A 24,141-nucleotide genomic window follows, 5' to 3' on the forward strand; every position below is an offset into this window, starting at 1 on the left:
TTACAATAATGAAGTTCTGTAAGAAAAATATATTATTAAATTGGAATAGGAGAATATATTGTTAGAATATCTTTTTTATTTATATTTTATTTTCATATTTAAAATCGTAGTATCGAAGTTCTGTAAGAAAAATATATTGTTAAATTGGAATAGGAGGATAAATTGTTAGGATATCTTTCTTATATGAAATCGTAGCAATGGAATACCTAATTAAACCTCTGATAATGAAACTCATACCTCAACTCAAGGCAAAATTCTTTTTCGAACAGGAGAAAATTGAACTCTTATGTGAGCTCGAAATATTTACCTAAATCGATCATCGATAAAATTGTTAAATAGATTTTATTCCTACCCTGAACCTTATCAGTACTCTCGGTACTTTTTATCTCGTCAGAATTGGCAACAATAGGCTTTGAGAACTGATCTCTACGATCAAGAACGCCCAGGCAATTTATTTTCATTTTATTTAGTAAGGAAAACCGCGAATTTATTACAATTTAACAAAATTTCGCTGGAACACTGAAACAGAATATAAATTAGATTGACAAGATAAATAATTCATGCGACTCACCATTCGTAACCTTTGAGATACCCTTAGTGACCCATTTCAGTCCTCCCAGCCTTCGATTTTGACTCACAATTCACTTGGAAGCTTCTCTCAGACCCATGAAACTTTTGCAATTCCCTCAGTGGACCATTGAATTTCCCTCAGCCTTGAATTTTCATCCCACCAGTGGTCCACAATGATAGATCGAAAGATCCAAAGCCAATGCCCAAGACCCACCAGACTTGGAAAGCTGTGAAAGGGTGACGCGCGAAAAGTGGAGTACGAATCGCGATTTATTTTCATTTTCAGGGATTTTGTTTAGTACCCGAAACCGCGAATTTTTATTATCCTCCATATTTTCCTGTAGTTGATTTTAGTTGGGACATTTAGCAAAAATTCAAAAAAGAAAAGAGAAAAGAAACGCAAAAATGGAAAAAGGGACGAAGCTATTTATCAAACGCGACGCGACGTGATAAATTCTCGTATCGATCGAAAGTAAATGGGAAAATTGTCTCTAAATTGTAATTAACGCGGTATACTACTTCGATACTCTAATAATGGGAGGGCGTTTGCACCATTAGTGCAGTAGAGTCCATCCAGTTCTTCTTTGACCTCTTGGTAGTTCAGCTTCGACATGCACATGCACACACATATATAACCAACCACCAAACCCTCAAAAAATTCACTCACAATTCGCAGATTAAGCAGCTGGGCTCTGCAACGTAGATTTGGCTGCCTGGCTGCATTGCCTCCTTCCTTCCTTCCTTCCTTCCATCCTCTCAGATCGTCATCCTTCCGCAAATCATTCCAGTTCCTCGTCGTTGATTTCCCAAGACTCACAGACTCACAAAATGTGAGTCACTGTGGAATGGACGACGCGAAAAGTATTTCGAAACGCGATTTATTTAAGAGGGGAAACCGCGATATTATATTATTCTCGATTTTTAGAATCAAGTTAACTTTAAATAGAATAAACGTAAAAAAAAGAAAAGAGATATGAAATAAACACGATGTATATAAAGCAAAAGAATAAACCGCGAATTGATATCTTTCCCGAATCTCTAACGCAAGTAAATTTGAAGGAGGGTATCGATTAAACGCGTAAAAATATTCAATATAAAGCGAACTAGGGATGAAGCTATTATAATACTCAATGCAACGACTCTAGTATTTACTAAAATTCAAAAATTCTCGTATATATTCCGAAAACCGATTTTTAATTGCGAAACACTACTGAGACGGTTTAATTTGGGGCAGCCAGCTCATATTTCAGCTGGCAATATACAACACAACTAACTACTAAACCAAATCACCAGAAAAAAAACCCATTTTTGTAACTCACTGTTCGCTGATTAAACAGCTAAGCTCTGCAACGTGGATTTGACTGCATTTTCTCCTTCCTTCCACTCAGATCGTCATCCTTCCTCTCAGATCATTACAGCCCCTCAGTGTTCATTTTCCAAGACTCACAGACTCACAAAATTCGAGTCACTGTGGAATGGACGACGCGAAAAGTACTTCGAAACGCGATTTATTTCAATTTTATTCAGAAAGGGAGAAACCGCAAATTTGTATTATTTTCAATATTATTATTGAACTAAACTTTCGTAGAACGCGAGTGAAAAATTGAAAGAATCAAAAGAAAAAACGCGAATTCGTATCTTTTTCGATTCTAAAATATAAGAAAATTTGAATAAAATACGCGACGAGAATTGGGGAGAAGCATAAGTTAAACGCGTAAAAATATTCAATAATAAACGAACTAGGGATGAAGCTATTATTTCAATACGCGATGCACTGACTCTAGTATTTACTAAAATTCAAAAATTCTCGCATAAATTCCGAAAATAGATTATTAATTACGGTAAACTACTGAGACGGTTTAATTAAGGGTGGGCATGGTGCTGCTTTAGTTTGAAATGATTTATAAACACATAATTAACAGAGGAAAAACCGTGAAACGGCAAAACGTCAACATTCTAATTGTTATAACATGTAAACAAAACTTTAAATTTAGTGTAAACAGAAAAAATATATAATACAATTTATTTCACGGTATTGCAACAAATAAACGTTGAATCAATATTTAATTCGTATAAAAACAATTATTTAACGTAATAATTTTACCTTCACTATGGCTATTTTTAATCTACGACCACAGGTCAACCTGATTTCTAATCCTTACGAACTTTAAATTCAGTCTAAACTGAGAAAATATATAATACAATTTATTTCACGGTATTGCAACAAACAAACGTTGAATAGATTCTTAATTCGTATAGAAACATTTATTTAAAATAATAATTTCACCTTCACTATGGCTATTTTAAATTTACGACCAAGGGTCAACCTGATTTTTAATCCTCCGAACTTGATTTCACAACGAGAAAGTAATAAGATCGTTGAAACGTACTTATTTGTCAAAGAAACTTGCAAAAATGTATAAATAATAATATGTAATGTTTTAACAAATTTTTGGAAGTATAAATTAATAATAAAATTGTGAAAATTAATAAATTATACGTTATTATAACATTAATAGAATTATGACTAAACCGAAGTTCGAAGTCGAGTATTTAAAGTCTGATATTACGTGCCTAGCGAGTGCCGGTAATTGTTAAAATTTGTTTAATAATTAGTAATAGAAATTCTAATTGATTCTAATGTATACAAGTGTTACAAGAAGGCTGAGTGTGTACAGGGTGGACATAGACTAGCTAGTAGCCCCCGACCACTCTATTCACATCTCAGAACCTTCAGGTCAAAATACGCCGCGAAGTGTCTAGGGCCCAGTATAAAGGGTAAATGATTTCGCGGGACATCGGCGGGTCCTTATATACCTGCGGTACCCTCTCCCCAAAGTCATTAGCAAAATCGTCGGTTAGGTCAGGCGGGAAATTTTCGCGGGAGATTTTCGCGGGAGATTTCCGATATCGTAACACGGTATAATTTATCAATTTTCACAATTTTATTAAAAATTTATACTTCCGACAATTTGTTATAACATTGCATATAACAATTTATACGTTTTTACAATATTCTTCAATGGAAACATAGGTTTTAGCGTTCTCGTTACTTACTCGTGGTTAAATTAATTTCGTAGGGATTAAAAATCAGGTTGACCTGTGGTCGTAGATTAAAAATAACCATAGTACAGCTAAATTTATCGTGTTAAATAATTCTTCTTACACGAATGAAAAATGTATTCAACGTTTGCTTGTTACAATACCATGAAATAAATTATATTACACATTTTCTCTATTCACACTGAATTTAAAGATTATAACGATTAAAAATCAAGTTGACCTGTGGTCATTTATCAAGAATAATCATAATAAAGCTGAAATTATTGTGTTAAATAATTTTTTTAATACGAATTAGGAATTTATTCAACGTTTGCTTGTTACAATACCATGAAATAAATTATATTATACGTTTTCTATATTTACACTAAATTTATCGTTCTATTCTAACAATTTATTTCATGGTATTGTAACAAGCAAACGTTGAATACATTTTTCATTCGTGTAAGAAGAATTATTTAACACGATAAATTTAGCTGTACTATGGTTATTTTTAATCTACGACCACAGGTCAACCTGATTTTTAATCCCTACGAAATTAATTTAACCACGAGTAAGTAACGAGAACGCTAAAACCTATGTTTCCATTGAAGAATATTGTAAAAACGTATAAATTGTTATATGCAATGTTATAACAAATTGTCGGAAGTATAAATTTTTAATAAAATTGTGAAAATTGATAAATTATACCGTGTTACGATATCGGAAATCTCCCGCGAAAATCTCCCGCGAAAATTTCCCGCCTGACCTAACCGACGATTTTGCTAATGACTTTGGGGAGAGGGTACCGCAGGTATATAAGGACCCGCCGATGTCCCGCGAAATCATTTACCCTTTATACTGGGCCCTAGACACTTCGCGGCGTATTTTGACCTGAAGGTTCTGAGATGTGAATAGAGTGGTCGGGGGCTACTAGCTAGTCTATGTCCACCCTGTACACACTCAGCCTTCTTGTAACACTTGTATACATTAGAATCAATTAGAATTTCTATTACTAATTATTAAACAAATTTTAACAATTACCGGCACTCGCTAGGCACGTAATATCAGACTTTAAATACTCGACTTCGAACTTCGGTTTAGTCATAATTCTATTAATGTTATAATAACGTATAATTTATTAATTTTCACAATTTTATTATTAATTTATACTTCCAAAAATTTGTTAAAACATTACATATTATTATTTATACATTTTTGCAAGTTTCTTTGACAAATAAGTACGTTTCAACGATCTTATTACTTTCTCGTTGTGAAATCAAGTTCGGAGGATTAAAAATCAGGTTGACCCTTGGTCGTAAATTTAAAATAGCCATAGTGAAGGTGAAATTATTATTTTAAATAAATGTTTCTATACGAATTAAGAATCTATTCAACGTTTGTTTGTTGCAATACCGTGAAATAAATTGTATTATATATTTTCTCAGTTTAGACTGAATTTAAAGTTCGTAAGGATTAGAAATCAGGTTGACCTGTGGTCGTAGATTAAAAATAGCCATAGTGAAGGTAAAATTATTACGTTAAATAATTGTTTTTATACGAATTAAATATTGATTCAACGTTTATTTGTTGCAATACCGTGAAATAAATTGTATTATATATTTTTTCTGTTTACACTAAATTTAAAGTTCTGTTTACATGTTATAACAATTAGAATGTAGACGTTTTGCCGTTTCACGGTTTTTCCTCTGTTAATTATGTGTTTATAAATCATTTCAAACTAAAGCAGCACCATGCCCACCCTTAATTAAACCGTCTCAGTAGTTTACCGTAATTAATAATCTATTTTCGGAATTTATACGAGAATTTTTGAATTTTAGTAAATACTAGAGTCAGTGTCCACCCTGTACACACTCAGCCTTCTTGTAACACTTGTATACATTAGAATCAATTAGAATTTCAATACAGTAGACTGAATAACAATTCATTTTAACTAATACCTATTAGAAATTTTCCTTTTAAAACAAATATAAATCATTTTACCAATTACTGGTACTTGCTAGACATTTAATATCAGACTTTAAATATTCTCCTTTCGGTTCTTTTAAATACAATCAAATAATTTCTTCAATTATCGATACTGACTTGGAATACTCCGCTTCGAATAAAATATTTCGAAATTATTTTGAAGGTTTAGGGAAATAAACATTTGAATTTTAGTCATCGTTGTTCTTCAGACTTGTCGAATAGGATATTGAAATGACTTTGAGAGGTTGCTTTTTCGTTACAGCATAACAATCAATATGTACTTTTCTCCCAGCAGTTGGAATTAATTTGAAATTTTTCATATATTTTCTCTGATATTGAATTTTGTTTACTAATAATTTAGCTGATATTGAATTTGCATGAATTGCATGTTAAGTAGTTAGTTGGTTTATTATTGTATATTGTGAGCTGATTTGGAACGAGTGCACTACACTTAATTAAACCGTCTCAGTAGTTTACCGTAATTAACAATCTATTTTCGGAATTTATACGAGAATTTTTGAATTTTAGTAAACACTAGAGTCCGTGCATCGCGTATTGAAATAACAGCTTCATCCCTTGTTCGTTTATTATTGAATATTTTTACGCGTTTAACTTATGCTTCTCCCCAATTCTCGTCGCGTATTTTATTCAAATTTTCTTATATTCTGGAATCGAGAAAGATATTACACATTATTGCAATAATTTCTATCGTTACATTTAATTCTAATTGTTTAGCAGCTTTTCTGCTTTTATCGACCCTACATTTTACTGACACTTGTGGAATCGACCCTGCATTTTTTTTTTTACGTGGAGATAGGCCGACCCTACATTTTACTGATATTTAAATCGCTTGGTTGCCTTGACTAACGTTTCATGCTTATCGTTTATTCGCTGTTCTAGTCTACGTTCGGCAGTCTACAATGGCGGGCGCGAGGCTCGAAAACGTAGTCCCTGACTCTATGAATGTCAGGTTTAGCTTCCTTGCGGTCTGACACTTGTGGAGTATATACTGTACCATGAATTCAGTATCATTTCCATTTCTGCATAATTCGATGTTCTATGTTGACTTTTCAACTTCGTTTTAAAGTTCATTATTAACGTGCAATTTTCTCGCTACACAGAACCTGTTACTAACGAATAGAAACGAACGACAGGCTTTATACTTCAACAAAAATTTTGCGAAAGAAAATTCGACTGCTGATTGAACAGAAATTTTACTTAAAATTTAGTAGTTTAGGAGAACACAATTAATTTCTATCTTCCCAACTATCATTCCTAAATTCTTTTCGTTTCATCTGAAAAGTCTAAGTTCCTCAAACAGTTTTCTTCTGAATTTCATATTCAAAAATATAACTTATTTCTATCTTCATTTGGTTTCCATCGGAAAAGTTTAAGTTTTTTAAACAATTAATTGTATTCGTCAATTTTTCTGAAGTCTTCATAAAACACTTTTTATTACCAAAAATCAAAATATTCTAATTACGAATGAAAGACCTGTGTATATATCAAAAATCAAAATATTCAAATTACGAATAAGACACCTATGTATTATACACCAAGAAACAAAATATTTAAATTACGACTTTATCGTTCGCAAAAATTCGAAACGTCAGAAATATTAAAATATTATCGATCTTTTCCAACCCTCTTGAATCAGAATATTTAACTTACGAATTTATCCTCCATAAAAATTTCAAACGTCAGAAATATCAAAATATTATCGATCTTTTCCAACCCTCTTGAATCAAAATATTTAACATACGAATTTATCCTCCATAAAAATTCCAAACGTCAGAAATATCAAAACTCGTCGATCTCTTCCAACCCACACCTCTTTCGTGTACAATAGTCAAAGACCTCGTGCCATAAGAGACATATGTCCCTTTGAATCACTCTGTCGCCATTACCGACCACAGTTTCGCGGAATCTAATTTACAAGATCGATCACTATATACAACCCTGTCTGTGCTTCACGGTTGGAATATTCCACGGGTTTCTCGAATCCGTGACTTTAACGTCGATGTTTTAGGCGACGTCGGAATGGGGGTGGAAAGAGGGTTTTACTCGCGATATAGTTGGATGGATTTCCATGTGAATCGATCGTATGCCACCCCCTTCTCCCCTCTTTGTAATCCGATGTTAAGCTTTTTATAGGCCGACGTGGAATAATAGAGGAGATGGTAGTTTGTACACACCAGTCGCTTTTTGTTCATCGTCTTAGCGGTGATTGGTCACTTTCAGACACATGACAAGGCTGGGCGATGCTCTTTTGTGTTATTGGAACCTTCGTGAAATGGAAAGAGGAGGAGAAGGAGTTGAATGGATAGAAAAAAAGAGTCTAGTTGGATTAGGGCGTTGATGAGAAGGATGTTCCGAGGTGAATAGGGATCGTTAAGTTGACACGAGGATTACCTGAGCGGAGACTGTTATTAGCGAATCTATTACTTTTATTTTTGTCTGCGTTATACAATATTTCCTATATTATTAGGTTGGTCCATATTTATTTGCCTGTCGGCTACGTGATACACGTCATTCGATAGCTTTTGTTTCTTCTATTAGTGAATTTTCTCGTTCTGTGTCAGCGATAAAAAGATTCTTGCTCAAAAACTACTATGTGCTGGATTTACAAAAATGAGCATCTCCGACATATTTTACTTTATGGGTTTAATCGTGGTTCTAAAGCTGCTGGCAAAAATGGTTCTTCAGGACTCGCTACTCGCCTGACTACCGCCGTTTTCACTTCCTCCAAAGTGCTCTAAATGGATTTTCCTTCCACGGTGACGCGGATCTTGCGAAAATGGTTCGCTTTAAAAATCGCGGAATTCTTCAAGCAGGGAATCGAGAACTATCAGAACGTTGGGAAGAAGTTGCGAATAATGGTAGAGGATATGTCATTAATTCTTATTCGGAACCAACCAACTTAATATGTACATATATTTAGGGAATTATTATTTGCCTAATTTTTTATTTTTATTTTTGTCTATATTGAATTTCCTGCTGTCTAAATTATACTGGCTCTATGGAGGCAATATGCGAATATCGTGTGCTTATGGGCAACGCTACTTTGTTAGCGTTAGTTATTTTATTGGAAGTCGCACGTATCAGAGGCGACGCATTTAGCAGCGTAGGCCTTTTATAAAAGGATATCGGAACCTTAGAACCTGTCGTTGGGGAATAGGTTCGGTGGCGACGTAGAAACTAGTGGCAAAGGACCCCACGTCCTGTTGCCGCACTTAAAGAGGACGCGTCACCGGACGTCACCGAAGCTTCGTAGCGCGTACAGAGCCAAGGATTCGAAACAAAGGATCTCGCCACGAAGTGGGACTCTCCGGGAAGAGGACTGTGTCAAAAGGCACGGCACTTACCCGGGAACCTTCGGTGTAAGAAGAATTGGAACAATTTCTAACAACTTAATAACGTAAAATTGAAAAATAACTTATTACATTTGACAATGTTACAAATTAAAATTTCTTGAAATAGTGTATGCGAATAAAATATTCACCGTGAATGATATATACAGTTAGGTACATTTTGACGGATCAGAAAATGTGTTCACATTGAAGAATTTTTCTTGTGAAATTACTTTTGCCATTTGTTATTCGAAAGAATGTATTTCAATTTTGTTAAGAGGTATTGTGAAATAGGAATAATTAATTAGTATTCTACTGCAGGTGTAAATTGTGTATTGTTCAGTTGAGGCAGAAAGCATCAATTGACCTGTGAGATAATATATTTTTCAGATAAAATTTGAAAGAAATTTTATGTTAGTTTTTGTCGCAGTGTCATTTTTTAATACTTTGAACTTAAAGGTAAAAGCGCGTAATCCACAATTAGAACAATTTCCCTTATTTCTTGGATACAATTAGACAGAAAGAAGGAAATGAAAAGATACTTCTTACTCAACAAAATGATAAAGAGACGTTTAAGTAACATTGAATTTAACAATTCATTAAACAAAATGGTAGAGATAAATAAATAACATTCTCTACTAAAGAGATGAATGTATAAATCACTGAACGTGCAAGTTGAAACAATGGAAATAGTGAACACATTAACTCTTTACAGCATTATACAACATGGAAGCTACAATATTTCACAACAAAATATATCCACCTTTTACAACTCGTATATTATGTACTTACTTACCACTATCCCATTATACCCTACCGTTATACCTCTGCATCACCTCCAGTCAATCTATTCATAGTACTTATTACTTCCTACTTCCCCTATTACAAACTGAAATCAACCGTAACTTCTCTTCTTTTAAACAAATAAAAAAAAGGATACCCTCTTACATAAACAATCTCTGAACATCAGGTGTTCATTACTATTGAACCAGGTGAGATTTATCCGGTAATTTCAGAGCCATAAGTAAAAACCACAAATGGCTCTTCCTGTAAATAAACTTACCTACTGTCTATTGCAGAAGCTTACGAGCTCACTGGAGTATTCGAGTTGAAGACTTCGATGTAAGAACAATTCACCTTAAAAAATGACGATTTTTCAGGGAATTCAAAAATTTCCTGAAAAATCAGAAATTCAGTTTTCCTATCGTCTCCAGTTTCTTTTGGTAGGATTGGACTACCTGTTGCATAAAACTTGAGAAAGTAAAGAGAAACTTCTCCAAAAATCAGAAATTCAATTTTTTGTCACCTGAAATTTCTTTGCGGTAGAATTTTGTTTTTTTTATCAGTAGCACGAGTTCTAATTTAAAAATGGCGAAAAATTGTGAAAAATGGAGATGATCGGTTTTTTTTTCGTAAAAGTGTTCAATTGTCCGCGGTCAGAGATTTCTGTTCACGAAAGAAGCTTCTCTGTGGAACAATGGAGAGTTGACGTGTTCCGAGGAGCCGTCTCCAAGGACGAGGGGGTATAAGGACCTTAAGTCACGCTCGGGTTCTCCCCGTAGGCCTCTAATTGCCAGTTCGTTCCGGACCGTAAGTCACCTTTCTTTTTTCTTCCAGCGGAGTTTACTTCTTGGCTAGACTCCGCAACAGTACTCGTCATCATCGAGAAACGCAGCCTGTTTTCATAGGAAACCTGCTCGAACAGTTCCAGTTCCCTTTTTTTGCCGCTGCTGCTGTTGCGAGTATCGCGAACTGGCGTTGCGCTTTATTATCTAACCGGGCTCCAGGTGCCTTGGGAAACACTCTTGTCACAGTCTCTTTATAAAGAGGGCAAGGAAAAAATGCGACGATCTGTGAAAGTTGGGAAATTAAATGGTCTAATTGAAACGGTGGTTTTTGCAATTTGTCATTGGTGAAGATAATTTTCAGTATTGAGTATTGAGAATTTTTGAAGACTATTTTTATCCTTGCCAATTTGCTAATTTTCGGTATTTCACGTCTTAGAAATTGCAAGTTTTTCCATTTCAGAGCGTTGAGATTTTCAAATTTTCGCGCTTTGTAATTAACAAATTTTTGGAATTTTGGTGTTGTGAAATTTGCAAATTTTGAATTTTCAAGTTTCATAAGTTGCGAATCTCTGACGTTTGACGTTTTGGAATTAGCAAATTTTTCAATTTCAGAATATTGGGATTTGCAGATTTTCGAATTTTCTCACTTTGCAACTTGCAAATTTCCCAAATTTGGAGCTCTGGAGTTTGCGGAGCTCTAAATTTTCAAGCTTTAGAGTTTTCAAATTTCCGATATCTGACGTTTTAAAATCAGCAAATTTTCCAATTTCAGAGCATCGAGATCTATAAATTTTCAAAATTTGCAGCTCTGCAGTTTCCAGAGTTTTGAATTTTCAAGCTTTAAAATTAAAAACTTCCGATTCTTCCCGCCTCGTAATTAGCAAATTTTCCACTTTCAAAGCGACCTCCAAATTTTCAAGCTTCCTAATTTTCAAATTGCCAAACTTTCACACCGTAGAACCTGCAAATTTCACAATTTTCACTGCCACGAATTGCAGTTTCCTCGATCTGTACAATTCCATTCAAAATACAGAACCATTACACCGCACAGGCAATTCAGTTTCCTTGAGACCTCTTTTCCACCTCTTCAGTCCCTGAATAATCATCAACAATCGAAGCTTCCGCGAACAATTAGCAATCAATAAACCAGTAGTAGCTAGACACTACTTCCATTTTTCTCCTACACAAACGCTTTCCATTTCATCGATCGAACTGTTCTCTGCATTGTCTACACACACACACACACAGTGTTTCTATCGACGCAAGCTTAGTAAATGTTGCATATTAGAGACAGAAGCGACGAATGGCAATGACACGGTTTGTTTCTTTTCCCATTCGATTCTATAACGATAACTACAGCGTGGAAAAGAGGTAGAAACATTCAGATAGACCGAGATAGAGAGGAAGGGAAAACGAGATCTTGTACGGTTTCTCGGTATATTCCTCTCGAGGGGATATTACTATTCTCTTGTTGCTTCCCAGGTATAGTTATCTGGTAGAGGGAACTTTGGTGACGTTTTTAGCGTTGCAAATAAAGCAGCAAACAGCGCGGAGCGTGTTCAAGCGAGAATACTATTTTTAGTGGTCCCTGTTCCTTTGAAGGTCCCTCAATTTATTCCCTTGAAGCAGTTTTTGAGGATATAATTGCCACTCTGGGATCTTAGACCTCGTTCCAGTCTAGTTTCGCTGAAAATTCCCTTGGAAATTCGTTCTCTTGATGATCGTTTCTCCAGGGAAGAATCAATTGTTTATCGATGAAAGAGGAAGTTCGAGGTTTGTGGATGCTTGAGATATTCGCGGTCTTTATATTTTGGCGTGACTTCGAGTTCGTGAAATTGTTCGAGTCTGGATTCGAGAAGTAGAAGGTAAAGTTCGAATGTCTGGAGGTCTTGATGTTACGGAGGATCAGATCGTTCGATCGGAGATAAAGTTTGGATATTTAGGAAGTTCTCACTATTGGAAGTTCTTGCGGGGGATTTGTGGATATTGATGGAAGTGCAGAAACGTCAAAAGCAATCTTCTCATTCATATTTCAAACTTTGGGTCTTCGTGTCCTCGCGGTTCTTTTGTCGTATAGATTTTGTAATACGTTTCTTCCATTCTTGAAGCTATAATCACATTCAACTTTTCTTTGTTATAGTAAAGAAAAAGTACTTTGTTTAATGAGCTTTACGAAACAAGACAAATCCTTGATTTCTTTCATAGAAACTGGTTAGATAAAATTGCTTACGGAATCAAGAGAAGTACTTTGGTGAAAAAAGTCACTTTTTGAGAAGAAAACATAGGTGTTATTTTTTGTCACGTGCTTTTTAAAACGATACAACATTTATTAAAATTAGACGTACAGAAAATTTTGTATATCTTTTTAACACAGCTGTATGATCAGAAATGAACGAATATGCAGTTTTTCTTCCAAATTGTTGCATATTTTACAACTCTTTCTTTAGGAGTGATATGATTTATTTTAGTAGAAAATATATGTGTTCTTTTGCTTCAATCGTGACTTTAAAAAATTGTATTTTTGGTTCAAATTTTGCAATTTTATTGCACACGTGTGCATAAGAAGGTTCAAGGAACATGTCGTTAAAATTTCGTTTCAATATCTCTTCAGGTGTTTGAGAAAAAGGTTCGTGAAGTTAGCTAATCTAGCATTGATAAGATAGAGTATTCTGTTTCCTCTTAAAGAATATTACGAACAAATAGACGGGCAAACTCTTATATCAGGAAAATTGCTGAATGAGTCAGAGGCGGCAGGCGCTCGTTGTAATTAAAGTTCCTGAAACAGCAATTAAGAATTTAAAATCACTGGGAGCTTAGGGTACGCGAGGAAAACACGTGGATAAGGATCTCCCTGTAGAGTTCCCTATCGTTCCATGTTTAGCGTTCCGCGATGGTCCCCGGAAGTGAGGCGAGCAGACAACGTGGTGTGTTTATTTCTATACGTCCGTCTGCATGGAACTGTTCTCTCAGCCGCTTTTCTTTCTACTCCTTTTGTCTCATCCGCGCCGTCTCTGCTCTAGAGGGTTCAGACTTTCGCCAGCACGACTGTTAAAAAGCAGACATAGTAGGGGTACGGCGTTTATGGTCGTTGGTAATTATCGTCCACGGTTTGGATTTTCCAACGTGTAGCTGGAAATAGTAGCAAGATAGAACGGTAAAATAAATTCGCTGCTTTTGGGATCTTGTGTCGTGTACATTTCAGAGTTTTGGAATTTGCAGGTTTTCCAATTTCAGGGCTTTGGAGTTTGAAAATTTTTCAATTTGAGAGCGTTGAAGTTTGCAAACTTCCGAATTTTCACGCTTTGAAATTTGCACGTTTTCCAATTTCGGAGTTTTGAAATTTGCAAGTTTTCCAATTTCAGAGCGCTGAAATTTGCAAGTTTTCCAATTTCAGAGCGCTGAAATTTGCAAATTTCCGAATTTTCACGCTTTGAAATTTGCACGCTTTCCAATTTCAGAGCTTTGGAGTTTGAAAATTTTTCAATTTGAGAGCGCTGAAGTTTGCAAATTTCCGAATTTGCACGTTTTCCAATTTCGGAGTTTTAGAATTTTCAAGTTTTCCAATTTAAGAACGTCGAAGTTTGCAAATTCCCAAGTTCCATGCTTTGGAATTTGCAAATTTTTCAATGTCAGAATTTTAGAATTTCCGAGCTTTCCAATTTCAAATCTTTGGAATTTACAAATGTTCCAATTTCAAAGCGCTGAAATTTGCAAATTACCAAATTTCCTCTCTTTGGAATTAGCCAGTATTCTTGCGAAAAGCAGAGAAAAATCTGCTTACTTTGCTTTACCACGAGCTTCCCATTTACTTCTTTTTATTCCTTTGCTTTTGCAACATGTTCTACGAAGTTCCGAAGACTTTTCGTTTCAACGTTGTTCTAGCAAGAATTATTAGCTTTCGATAGTTTAGTTTAGATGTGTTTCTTCAATCCCTGCATGCTTTGTTTTGAGAGAAATCAAGCTCGCGGCCTACATAAAGCTATTGTTCGAACGGCAATCAAACCATTAAGAGGAATATTCAGTTTCGGTGTCTATCTGAATTTTGAATCTTCAAAAACTCGACTAACAAGAAATAATCTCTGCATCTGATACTGCAGCTGGAGCAACACAGAAAGGGAACTGAGTCGATGAATCGAAAGGAACTTAATTGGTTGAAGTAGACACCTGGCGAGGCGGGTTCGGTAATTCCATCGAACAATCCTTTATCTGCTCCTACCATCGAGTTTCTTTCAACTGTTTCCCCTGGAGGAGTTTCTTAATTCCCGCTTCAAGAGTATCTTCTCTCTTCGAATCCTCTTCGTCCCGATACAGACAGTGCTAAATTATTCTCGTAAATCTGTAGTTAAAAAAGAAAAAAGGAAAAAAGAAGAAAAACGCGAAACGATTATAGAATTATCCTGGCGATTGGTATCTCTCTCTCTCTAGAAACAACGAAGATACAAGAGAGAGAGAGAGAGGAGTCGAGGGGAAAGTAGATGGGGTCAGATCTCAGAGATATAAAGCGTCTGATCCGGCTAATCGCGATTCAAGCCGTGAAATGGACGGTCGAGGTCAATATTTCGAGGCTGAAAGTCAATTATTTCAATAAATCTGCCGTGTGCACGACGTCCATTGATTAGCTCGTCTTCCATTAGGACAGATGGTTGTACGTGACAGCCCACGGGGTAGCCGGTGAAATTAACAGCGTAAATCATCCCTCTTTGGTGGCGGTGCTTTTGCCATCGTGCCAGCCGTCGTCACCGCCCACCGATCCAACTATCTGTTCGGGTGTCTACGTCTTTCTTACTCGTAACTTTGCCGTTTGCTTTTACTTTGCAGCCCACGTGGCGTTTATGGGGCGAGGAAAGGGGCGATGGCGTCATATACACGGTGTACCTGAAGAAGGTCCGGTACCACAGGCCGACCAGGAGCCTCTCTGCATCGGTGAGAATTGGATCCTTGGATATCCTTTTTTATTGCTAGAGGGGTTTTCAGTTGTTTGAGGATTTAAGGATATTGCTATTTACAAGGTCGGGGATTTGGAGACTTAAGGCCTTTTAAGGTTTGGAATTTGGAAATTTGAGAATTTCACAGCTTTGGAATTTGCAAAACTCCCAATTTCAGAGCGTTGAATTTGCAAGTTTCCGAATTTTCACGCTTTGTAATTCGCAAAGTTTCCAATTTCAGAGCCTTAACTTTGCAAATTTCCGAATTTTCACGCTTTGTAATTCGCAAAGTTTCCAATTTCAGAGCGTTCAATTTGCAAATTTCCGAATTTTCACGCTTTAGAATTCGCAGTTTCCAATTTCAGAGCGTTGAATTTGCAAATTTTCGAATATTCACGCTTTCTAATTCGCAAAGTTTCCAATTTCAGAGCCTTAACTTTGCAAATTTCCGAATTTTCACGCTTTGTAATTCGCAAAGTTTCCAATTTCAGAGCGTTGAATTTGGAAATTTTCAAATATTCACGCTTTGGAATTCGCAAAGTTTTCAATTTCAGAGCGTTGAATTTGCAAGTTTCCGAATTTTCACGCTTTGTAATTCGCAAAACTCCCAATTTCAGAGCGTTGAATTTGCAAATTTCCGAATTTTCACGCTTTGGAATTCGCAGTTTCCAATTTCAGAGCGTTGAATTTGCAAATTTCCGAATATTCACGCTTTGGAATTCGCAAAGTTTTCAATTTCAGAGCGTTGAATTTGCAAATTTCCAAATTTCCACCCTTTAAAATTTCGTAACCTTTTGACAGTTTATCCCAAGGGAGACTCGGACAGAGCGTTAAATAACGAACAGTTTAACTCGAGAGATTTTTAAGAAGAAAGTTACAAAGGGATCAGATATTATTATCAGAACTGTGACGCAGAGTTATGTATCCCCTGTTTTAAAAATGATCACACACGTCACAAAATCTAAATTTCTTTTACCGTAATTCCTAATTATATTAGACTGTCAAAGGGTTAACTCCCAAATTCTCACACTTCGCGATATCAAAATCTTCAAACTTCGCACTTTCCATGAAAGATCTTCCCATGACTATCTAAAGTATCTTCATCTCTGAATGGAACCATTTCGTCCCCTCGTATAGGACTCAGACGACGAGATCTCACATTTAGAATGGGAAACGGTGAGAGTGCGTTTCCTGAAAGCCGGAACGGTGCAACGGCTGGTGGAGAGCCTGGCGAACGACGACGGGGAACTCGAGTCGACGTACATCAATGTCTTCTTAGCGACGTATCGCGCGTTCACGACGCCGCGAGAAGTACTGGAGCTATTGTTGGCAAGGTACGACGCCCTCGACGAGGGATCCGGCGCCCTGACAGGTGAACAACACCGTAAGACCCTGGTGCAAGCTCTTCACGTCTGGTTGGACGCTTATCCTGGCGACTGGAAGTCGCATCCGAATCATCCTTTGCTCAGCAGACTCTTGGACTTCACACATCGACGGCTTCCTGGCTCGGAGCTCGAGCTCAAGGCAAGGCATCGCTTGCACAGGTTCCAGCGTGAAGATCAGATAGGTAAAAGAGACTTTTCAATTCATTTTGTTCTAGTCAGACAATTTTCCAACACTTCTAAATATACTCTAAATTTTTTCACGGAGAAAAGGAGTAATAGAGAGTTTTTTTACTTTAATCGTGATTTCCCGTACCTTTTCAAAAATTAAATATTCTTTGAAAAATTATATCTTTCGTTCCAAGCAATATTTATAAATGCTACCATGCATATATGTGTAAGAAGGTTCAAGGAATATGTGATTAAAATTTGGTAACAATATCTCTTACGGTTTTTGAGAAGAAAGGTACAAAAAGTTAGCTAACCTAACGTTGCTAACGCAGCCTCTTTTGTCTCCTCGTAACCCTTTGACAGTCTAATAAAATTACGAATTACGGTAAAAAAAATTTAGATTCCCTTTTCTCCCTTTCTAATTTTCTTCCTAAGAGTCTCTCTTGAGTTAAACAGTTAGATATTTCACGCACTGCCCGAGTCTTACTCGAGATAAAAGTGTCAAAGGGTTAACACGCTACAGAACGTGATCAAACGATATCATTCTCGATCTTCCAGATTCCTGTATAGTGTATGACAATGGTCGACTACCGCGTGGTTCCCCGGATCCTATCGTGGATCAAACGAGTGACCCATGGGTGAACTGCAGCTTCCCTGAGGTTCCGCACAGGCACTTTGCTGAGCAATTGACTCGCATGGACGCTGAGGTGTTCAAGAAGCTCGTGGCCCATCAATGTCTAGGCGCAGTTTGGTCGAGAAGGGATCGTTCTAGAAGTCACGACGCGGCCACTGTTTTGGCCACAGTGAACCAATTTAACGCTGTATCGCTCAGAGTTATGTCCACGATACTGATGGACTCAGCTATGAAGCCTCAGGAACGCGCTAGGGTCCTCGAAACTTGGATCGACATCGCTCAAGAGCTTCGCGTGTTGAAGAATTTCAGTAGCCTGAAGGCTATCGTGTCCGGTCTCCAGAGTAATCCTGTGTACAGGTTGGAGAAGTGTTGGCAATGTATGCCAAGGGAGAAACACGAGTTGTTCAGGGAGCTGGAGAGGATTTTTTCAGAAGAGAATAACGCTTGGACGCAGCGGGAGCTTTTGATCAAGGAAGGAACAGCTAAATTCGCGGACACTGCTGGTAGAAGCGACAGGCATTTGCAGAAGCTGTTTCAGAAGCAGAACACTCACGCGGGAGTAAGTATCATTTCTGATGGTGTTTATGGGTGACATATTGCCGATTGAAGGAATTAAACTTATTACGGATATGAGGTATTTATTAGAAAAATTCTTAAAGTATCGTGTGTGTTTTCACGTTCATTGTAAACGAAACACCCTGTATACAGTTCAAGAGTCTGCCGTAGAAATTAGCGATGATATACTAACGCAACGATATTATGCAAGAAAATATCTTACCAAGTGATAGATCTACCAATTGGCAATATGTTACTTGATCGAAGTATAATATTAAGAGCATCTTACTATAACTTGATATTATTTTCTTTGTAGAACATCAGCTATGGAACGATACCGTACCTGGGCACCTTTCTAACAGACCTGACGATGATAGACACAGCGATACCAGACACGATAGCAGAGGGTCTGATTAATTTCGACAAGAGACGGAAAGAGTTCGAGGTATTAGCCAGGATAAGACTGCTTCAAGGTGCCGCTAACGCTTACAACTTCAGCACAGACCCCCTATTCGATCGTTGGTTTCACTCTGTGGTAGTGTTAGATGATCGAGAAGCCTACAAGCTGAGCTGCCAGATCGAGCAACCGCCTCCGGGGAACACTCTAAGCAATCGTGGCAAGAAGAAGCAGGTCAGCATGCTCTCCCTGATCTCGTTAATACGATCTCGTTCCCGATCACCTGTTCCCCGCTCGAAGCCTGAGCCCAGACTTGTCTTGCAGAGTCATCAGGGTCATCGTAAAAACGACTCGATCGCGTCTACATCGAGTTCGAGCAGCTCTCAGTTCTACTGCGACCTGGATTCTCTGCCAAGCTCGCCGCACAACTCTCTCGACAGGCGCACCTCGCCGTCCCAGATGTCCAGCTCTTCTTCTAGCTCGTCTTTGCCATCGTTGGACGTGTCTCTTAGCTCGGGAGGAGGAAGTGGAGCCACGGTTAACCAGCACAACCGACTAGCGCCACCGACTGCCATCACAGCCAATGGAAACAGCCCTAATCTAGTTGGCCTCTCTAGCCCAAGTCACTCGCACAAGAGTTCTCCAGATTTTTACATAATCAAGGTCACCATGGAGAGCGACAACGTGGAGACGGACGGTGTGGTGCTGTACAAGTCCATCATGCTCTCTAACAACGAGAGGACACCGCAGGTGATCAGAAACGCGATGCTCAAGCTTGGAATCGAGGGCAGTCCTGACCAGTATACCCTGGCTCAGGTGTTACCTGATCGTGAGCTGGTCTTGCCGAACTCGGCGAACGTTTACTACGCCGTGAACACCGCGCACAATTTGAACTTCATCCTGCGACCTAGGAGGGAGCCTAACGATAGCATCACCGAGAGTCCTAAGAGCAAGACGAGCCACAAGCGGTAGTGAATGATTGACAATTGAACGGAGATCCATTACGAACGGTAGTTCGTCATGTTGCCTAGAGCTGCGTTGTGCTGAAACGTTTACAGAGGAGAGACACTCGTGTTCATCTTCATGGGCTCTTCTGTGTGAGAGCTAGGCGAAGAACAGTACAGAAACTGATAGAATCTCATTAAGCTTTGCGATGGTGCGTTCATCACCGTTTCTTTTTACCTTTCTACCCATGACAGTACCAATGTTCGTTGTATCGCGAGGAATTCTTTTTTTCTTTCTTTTGTAGGATAATCGTGAACGATGCGTTAACAGCGATACCACAGATCGCGTATTTTTTTCTATCTCTTTTTTCTTCTTCGTCACTCACCCATCGCACACTCGTGTTAACACGACGTTACCCCCCGCCTACACGGTACTCGAATATGACATTAGAGTAAATTCGCGGACTAATGTAGCTTTAGGTATGTTTAGCGTGAGTCAATTTTTTTGGGCCTGTTGTGTCGACGCACACGTGAAACGAACAAAGATGAGAACGAGAGAATGAGAATGAGAGAGAGAGGGAGAGAGAGTTGTAGCTTGCGAGGTTCGCGGACCTAGGAAAATTCGTGTGTTAGTCACGTGTAATTTATACAGAGAAATCCTTGAGGATACCATGAGATTACAAGGGAAATTTCTCGCGACGAGAGCGTGTCGCGTAAAGCGTTGTTGTATCCGCGTTTAGGGGATCATTGTGATTTTGTACATAACCTTAGTTTCGTAGTGTAGCTTCGAACGCGATCGATCGGTCGCGGGAATTATCAAAGTGGACTCAATTAAAGAAACAATTGTCAATTACTTTTTTTCTGCAAACGAAAACGAGAAGACAAGAAAACGAGGAAAGAAAGAGGTCGAGAAATTGTTGAAAGCAAAACATTCGTCCATTCCGTGATTCATTTTTCTAGCCGCGCATCCGCGACGACGATGCGAGGAACAGAGAAATTAAATTCTGTGATATTGGAATCTCTCATTTCGGCTTTGCTATTGAAATCAATTATCGAAAAGAATAGACGAGGAGAAACGGGAAAATTGAAAGAAGAAAAAAAAACCGAAATCGAGTATACACAATTCGTGGTAAAAATTGAATATCGAATAATTGTTCCGATATCGAAGCTAGGACACGTTTAGAACGTGTGCGAACGTACGTTGATATATTTTTACAAGGACCTGCATGCATTTCGTAAATAGAACAGGAGAAAACAAAGCACAGAAAATAATAAGGATCCAAGTGTGTCGATGTTAAATCGTGAAAATAGTGTTGATGTGTTTGGATCCCCCCCTTTTGATGCATCCAGTTTAGCTTAGGCAATTTTGTACTTACCTCTTTATCGACCCCTAATTTCCCTGGACATGTTTCTAACTAACTGTATCTGTTCGTGTACACGTCAATTGTTTATTGGAAACCGCGCAAGTTATGTGTATATGCGAGTCGATAAAAGTGAGAATAGATGGCCTACAATTTTACTCAGACTTTTGATCCTAGATTTCGTTTTTCTGCTACATTTACCTCTCAACCATTGCACGAGTAATCTCTACTTTGCTGTTCAATTTTAATAGTTAAAAAGAAAAGAAAAGATCTATTCTGCACTGAAATAGTCCAATTTTTCTTTCAACATCTGCGAAGTTAATTCTATAAATTAAATCCTCAAGATTGTGTCTTTGCACACGAACGCAAGATTACACGTGAAAGGGTTAAACACCCTACGTTAACCTTTTGCGTGACCGAATTAATTTTTTCAACAATAAGCTGTACAATATGAACACTAAAATGAGATCAATTTTGTTTCGGAAAGGATCACCGGTCACGAAAGGATTAAAATCAATCTTTCACTCTTCTTTCATTTTTCTCTTATCCACCATTAATCGACCGTTTCATTTCTAATCTCTTTTTTGTTATCCACCGAAGAGATCCCGCATCAATCCTCACTGTCGTCATCGTTTATCCACACTGCATCGAGAACTAACCTTTACGACCATCTAAAGAGAGAGAAAAAGAGAAAGACAGAAAGAGAACGAGGATGATCAGATCGTTAGCCGTACGAGACCGTGGAACACCACGTCGTGCGGCCTCGCTGATGACTTCCGGTATGCCAGCACATCCGGCACGCGAACCTGTTGATCACCCTTCTCTACGAGGGTGCAAGTACCCCTAAGTGCAGGTAGGTATGTTCCGCCGTTTATCGGAGGAAACGAGTCACGAGGGGGGTGAAGGAGGGCGAAGGTGGGAGAGGGGTGGAACTAAATGGTAACGATTTCGACAAACGTGCCACGATCATTCAACGGAGAGGGTAAAGGGCAGTTTCAATCCCCCTTTCTCGTGTTCTTACCGCGATCGATGGAGATAAGGGCGAGCTTCCTCGACGCGAAACTGGCTCAAGGTCACACGTGGCTTACGCCAGAAACGCGGAACCGGAGGAATTCGTACGTGCACGCCGATGGAGGCTTAATTGACACACCGAATATCGGTTTCTTGCCCGCGTCTGCTCTGTGTAGGTTAATGTGATTAGAGTGTGAACCGTTTGGTGGTACATTAGGAGAGCGAAGTTTTAGAGGTGGATAATGGTATCGCGGGGGTGGACCGATTGATTTCGAGTTAGGCGTAGTTCAAGGATAGATGGGGCTTGATGTGACTTTAAATGGGGAATTGTCTGTAATGAGAATTGAAATTGTTTTTCAAGTTACTTCAGGGATGTTTTTTTCTTCTTTCATCAAGGATGATGTAGGGTGGTTTGATTTATTCGGGGGTTAATTTGTACCGAGTGATTTTAATTGGGAAATTTCATTTGATTGGGGATTACTTCGTTTAACGGGGAATCGATGTGATTTTAAACGAGGGTTCTTTGTTTCAGGAGGATACAGTTTGATGTTGGAATGTTTAATTAATTGGTTTCTAGCGAATTGAGGGGGATTGAATTTTGATTTAATAATAATGTCTAATATATTACACAAATGAAGAGGGCAAACAATGAATCACGATAGAATTGTGTAAAGTAGTTAAAATCGAGATTCTGAAGGGAGACAAAGATTCGTGAGAGAAGTCGATATTTTTGCTAAATTTATTTGCAGACGAGCATAATTCATTTATACAATCTACCTCGCCTAACGTGCCCCAGAAAAGATTCTTATTTCTAATAATAGCTTTTCTAGGAATATTAAATTGAAAATGTTCAAAAAAGTTGCCGAACGTTCGAAAAGTTGATTAATAATTCGGAAGAATTTGTGCTGAAATTTCTTATTTTGTTCTTTCATTCTTGAAAGTGAAGATACTAGAACAGTGAATGGAATTTTAGTTTAACGGTCTCTTTACGTGATCGGTGTCCAAACGTTCACTTCGAAAGTGCATTTACATATCGCAAAACGGTGTGTCGATCGGGAAAGTGTTATCTAAACTTTACTCGCCGTGCTTTTTCGATTGTCCGTCCCGCATTTCGTGTCGCGTCACGGCTTTAATTTAAAGAGCTGTTGTTGTAACGAGGTCCCAACAAACTCCGACGAGTATTGTAAGCAATATTAAAGGAATGAAAAGTTTCCTAACGGTTTCCGGACTTAGTTTATTTCATCTTGCATTGAAATATTGTTTACGCAATTTGTTTTCTGTAAGAAGTGGACGTGCTGTGCAAGGGAGAAATAGACTGTAGAGTGTAAAAAATAGTGGTATATTGTACCATTTGTAACTTTTTCGAAATCAGCAGGTAGTGTAAGTCAATCACTTCTTAGACATGCCGACGTACTCTACGTTCGGATAAATTCCGAAATTCGACCGGAAAACTTTGGGAGGGTACTGAAGCAGCTTAATTTAATAATTTATTAACGTTTCCATTTTATTTTCAAGTACTTTAATTGAAGAGTAATTAGTGTTTCTGGTTGAATAGCAATTTAGATGGTAGGTTATAATTATTAGGAGCATTAAATAAATTTGTTGCATACTTTAATGTACTAAAACAGTGAAAATTTCTTAATTCCACATCGAGTTAACAATTGCATGCTGTGGATTATTTAAAAATTGTTTATAATGTAGGAACCTAGGGAAAAATATCGAGGGAACCAACGGGAATCGAACCCGGGACCTTCGGCTTAGCAAGCTAAGGCTTTGCGCGCTACGCCAACCACTTCCCTTTTTATTTTCTCTTGTCGGTTTCTTATTTGGGTATGGAGGCCCCGATACTACAATAACGTTCATTGAAAATTTAAAAATTGATGTTCTTTTCGTGTGAATTACAGACGGAACTTTTAGATCATCGCAGGAATCAAGGAAAGGACTTAAATATTAGGAAAAATTAAGAAATGCAATTATTTATTAAAAATAATGATTTATTGTAATAAAAGTGTATAAAATATATTTTACCAAAGGTTACAATATACCAGTGTAGTTTTACAGCATTTTGCAGTCTATCTATTTCTCTTTTATACACTAAATCTATTTACTTTTGCAAAACACTCATTCGTTAAATAATATTCCATTAAAAAATTAAGCAAACTAAGTCCGGATTGTGTTAGGAACGCGTAAAAATCGCGATATTCGAGCGAAAAACTTGGAAACTTGCTTGAAAATAGCTTACGGA

At 37.6% G+C, this 24,141-nt stretch overlaps 1 protein-coding gene across 1 annotated transcript in view; it reads left to right on the forward strand.

Annotated features, from left to right (window-relative positions):
• LOC108578554 (ral guanine nucleotide dissociation stimulator-like) overlaps positions 1-19,607 on the forward strand; it is a 42,321-nt gene extending 22,714 nt beyond the window's left edge. Inside the window, exons 3-7 of the mRNA XM_017941913.1 lie at positions 15,335-15,439; positions 16,579-17,008; positions 17,553-18,187; positions 18,500-18,814; positions 18,905-19,607. Coding sequence (XP_017797402.1) covers positions 15,335-15,439; positions 16,579-17,008; positions 17,553-18,187; positions 18,500-18,814; positions 18,905-19,552 — 2,133 coding nt within the window. The 3' untranslated portion in view covers positions 19,553-19,607. The remainder of the gene's footprint in view (positions 1-15,334; positions 15,440-16,578; positions 17,009-17,552; positions 18,188-18,499; positions 18,815-18,904) is intronic.
• The last annotated feature ends 4,534 nt before the right edge of the window (positions 19,608-24,141 follow it).

This window comes from Habropoda laboriosa, unplaced genomic scaffold (assembly GCF_001263275.1).
Source record: "Habropoda laboriosa isolate 0110345459 unplaced genomic scaffold, ASM126327v1 scaffold41, whole genome shotgun sequence".
Lineage (NCBI taxonomy): Eukaryota > Metazoa > Arthropoda > Insecta > Hymenoptera > Apidae > Habropoda > Habropoda laboriosa.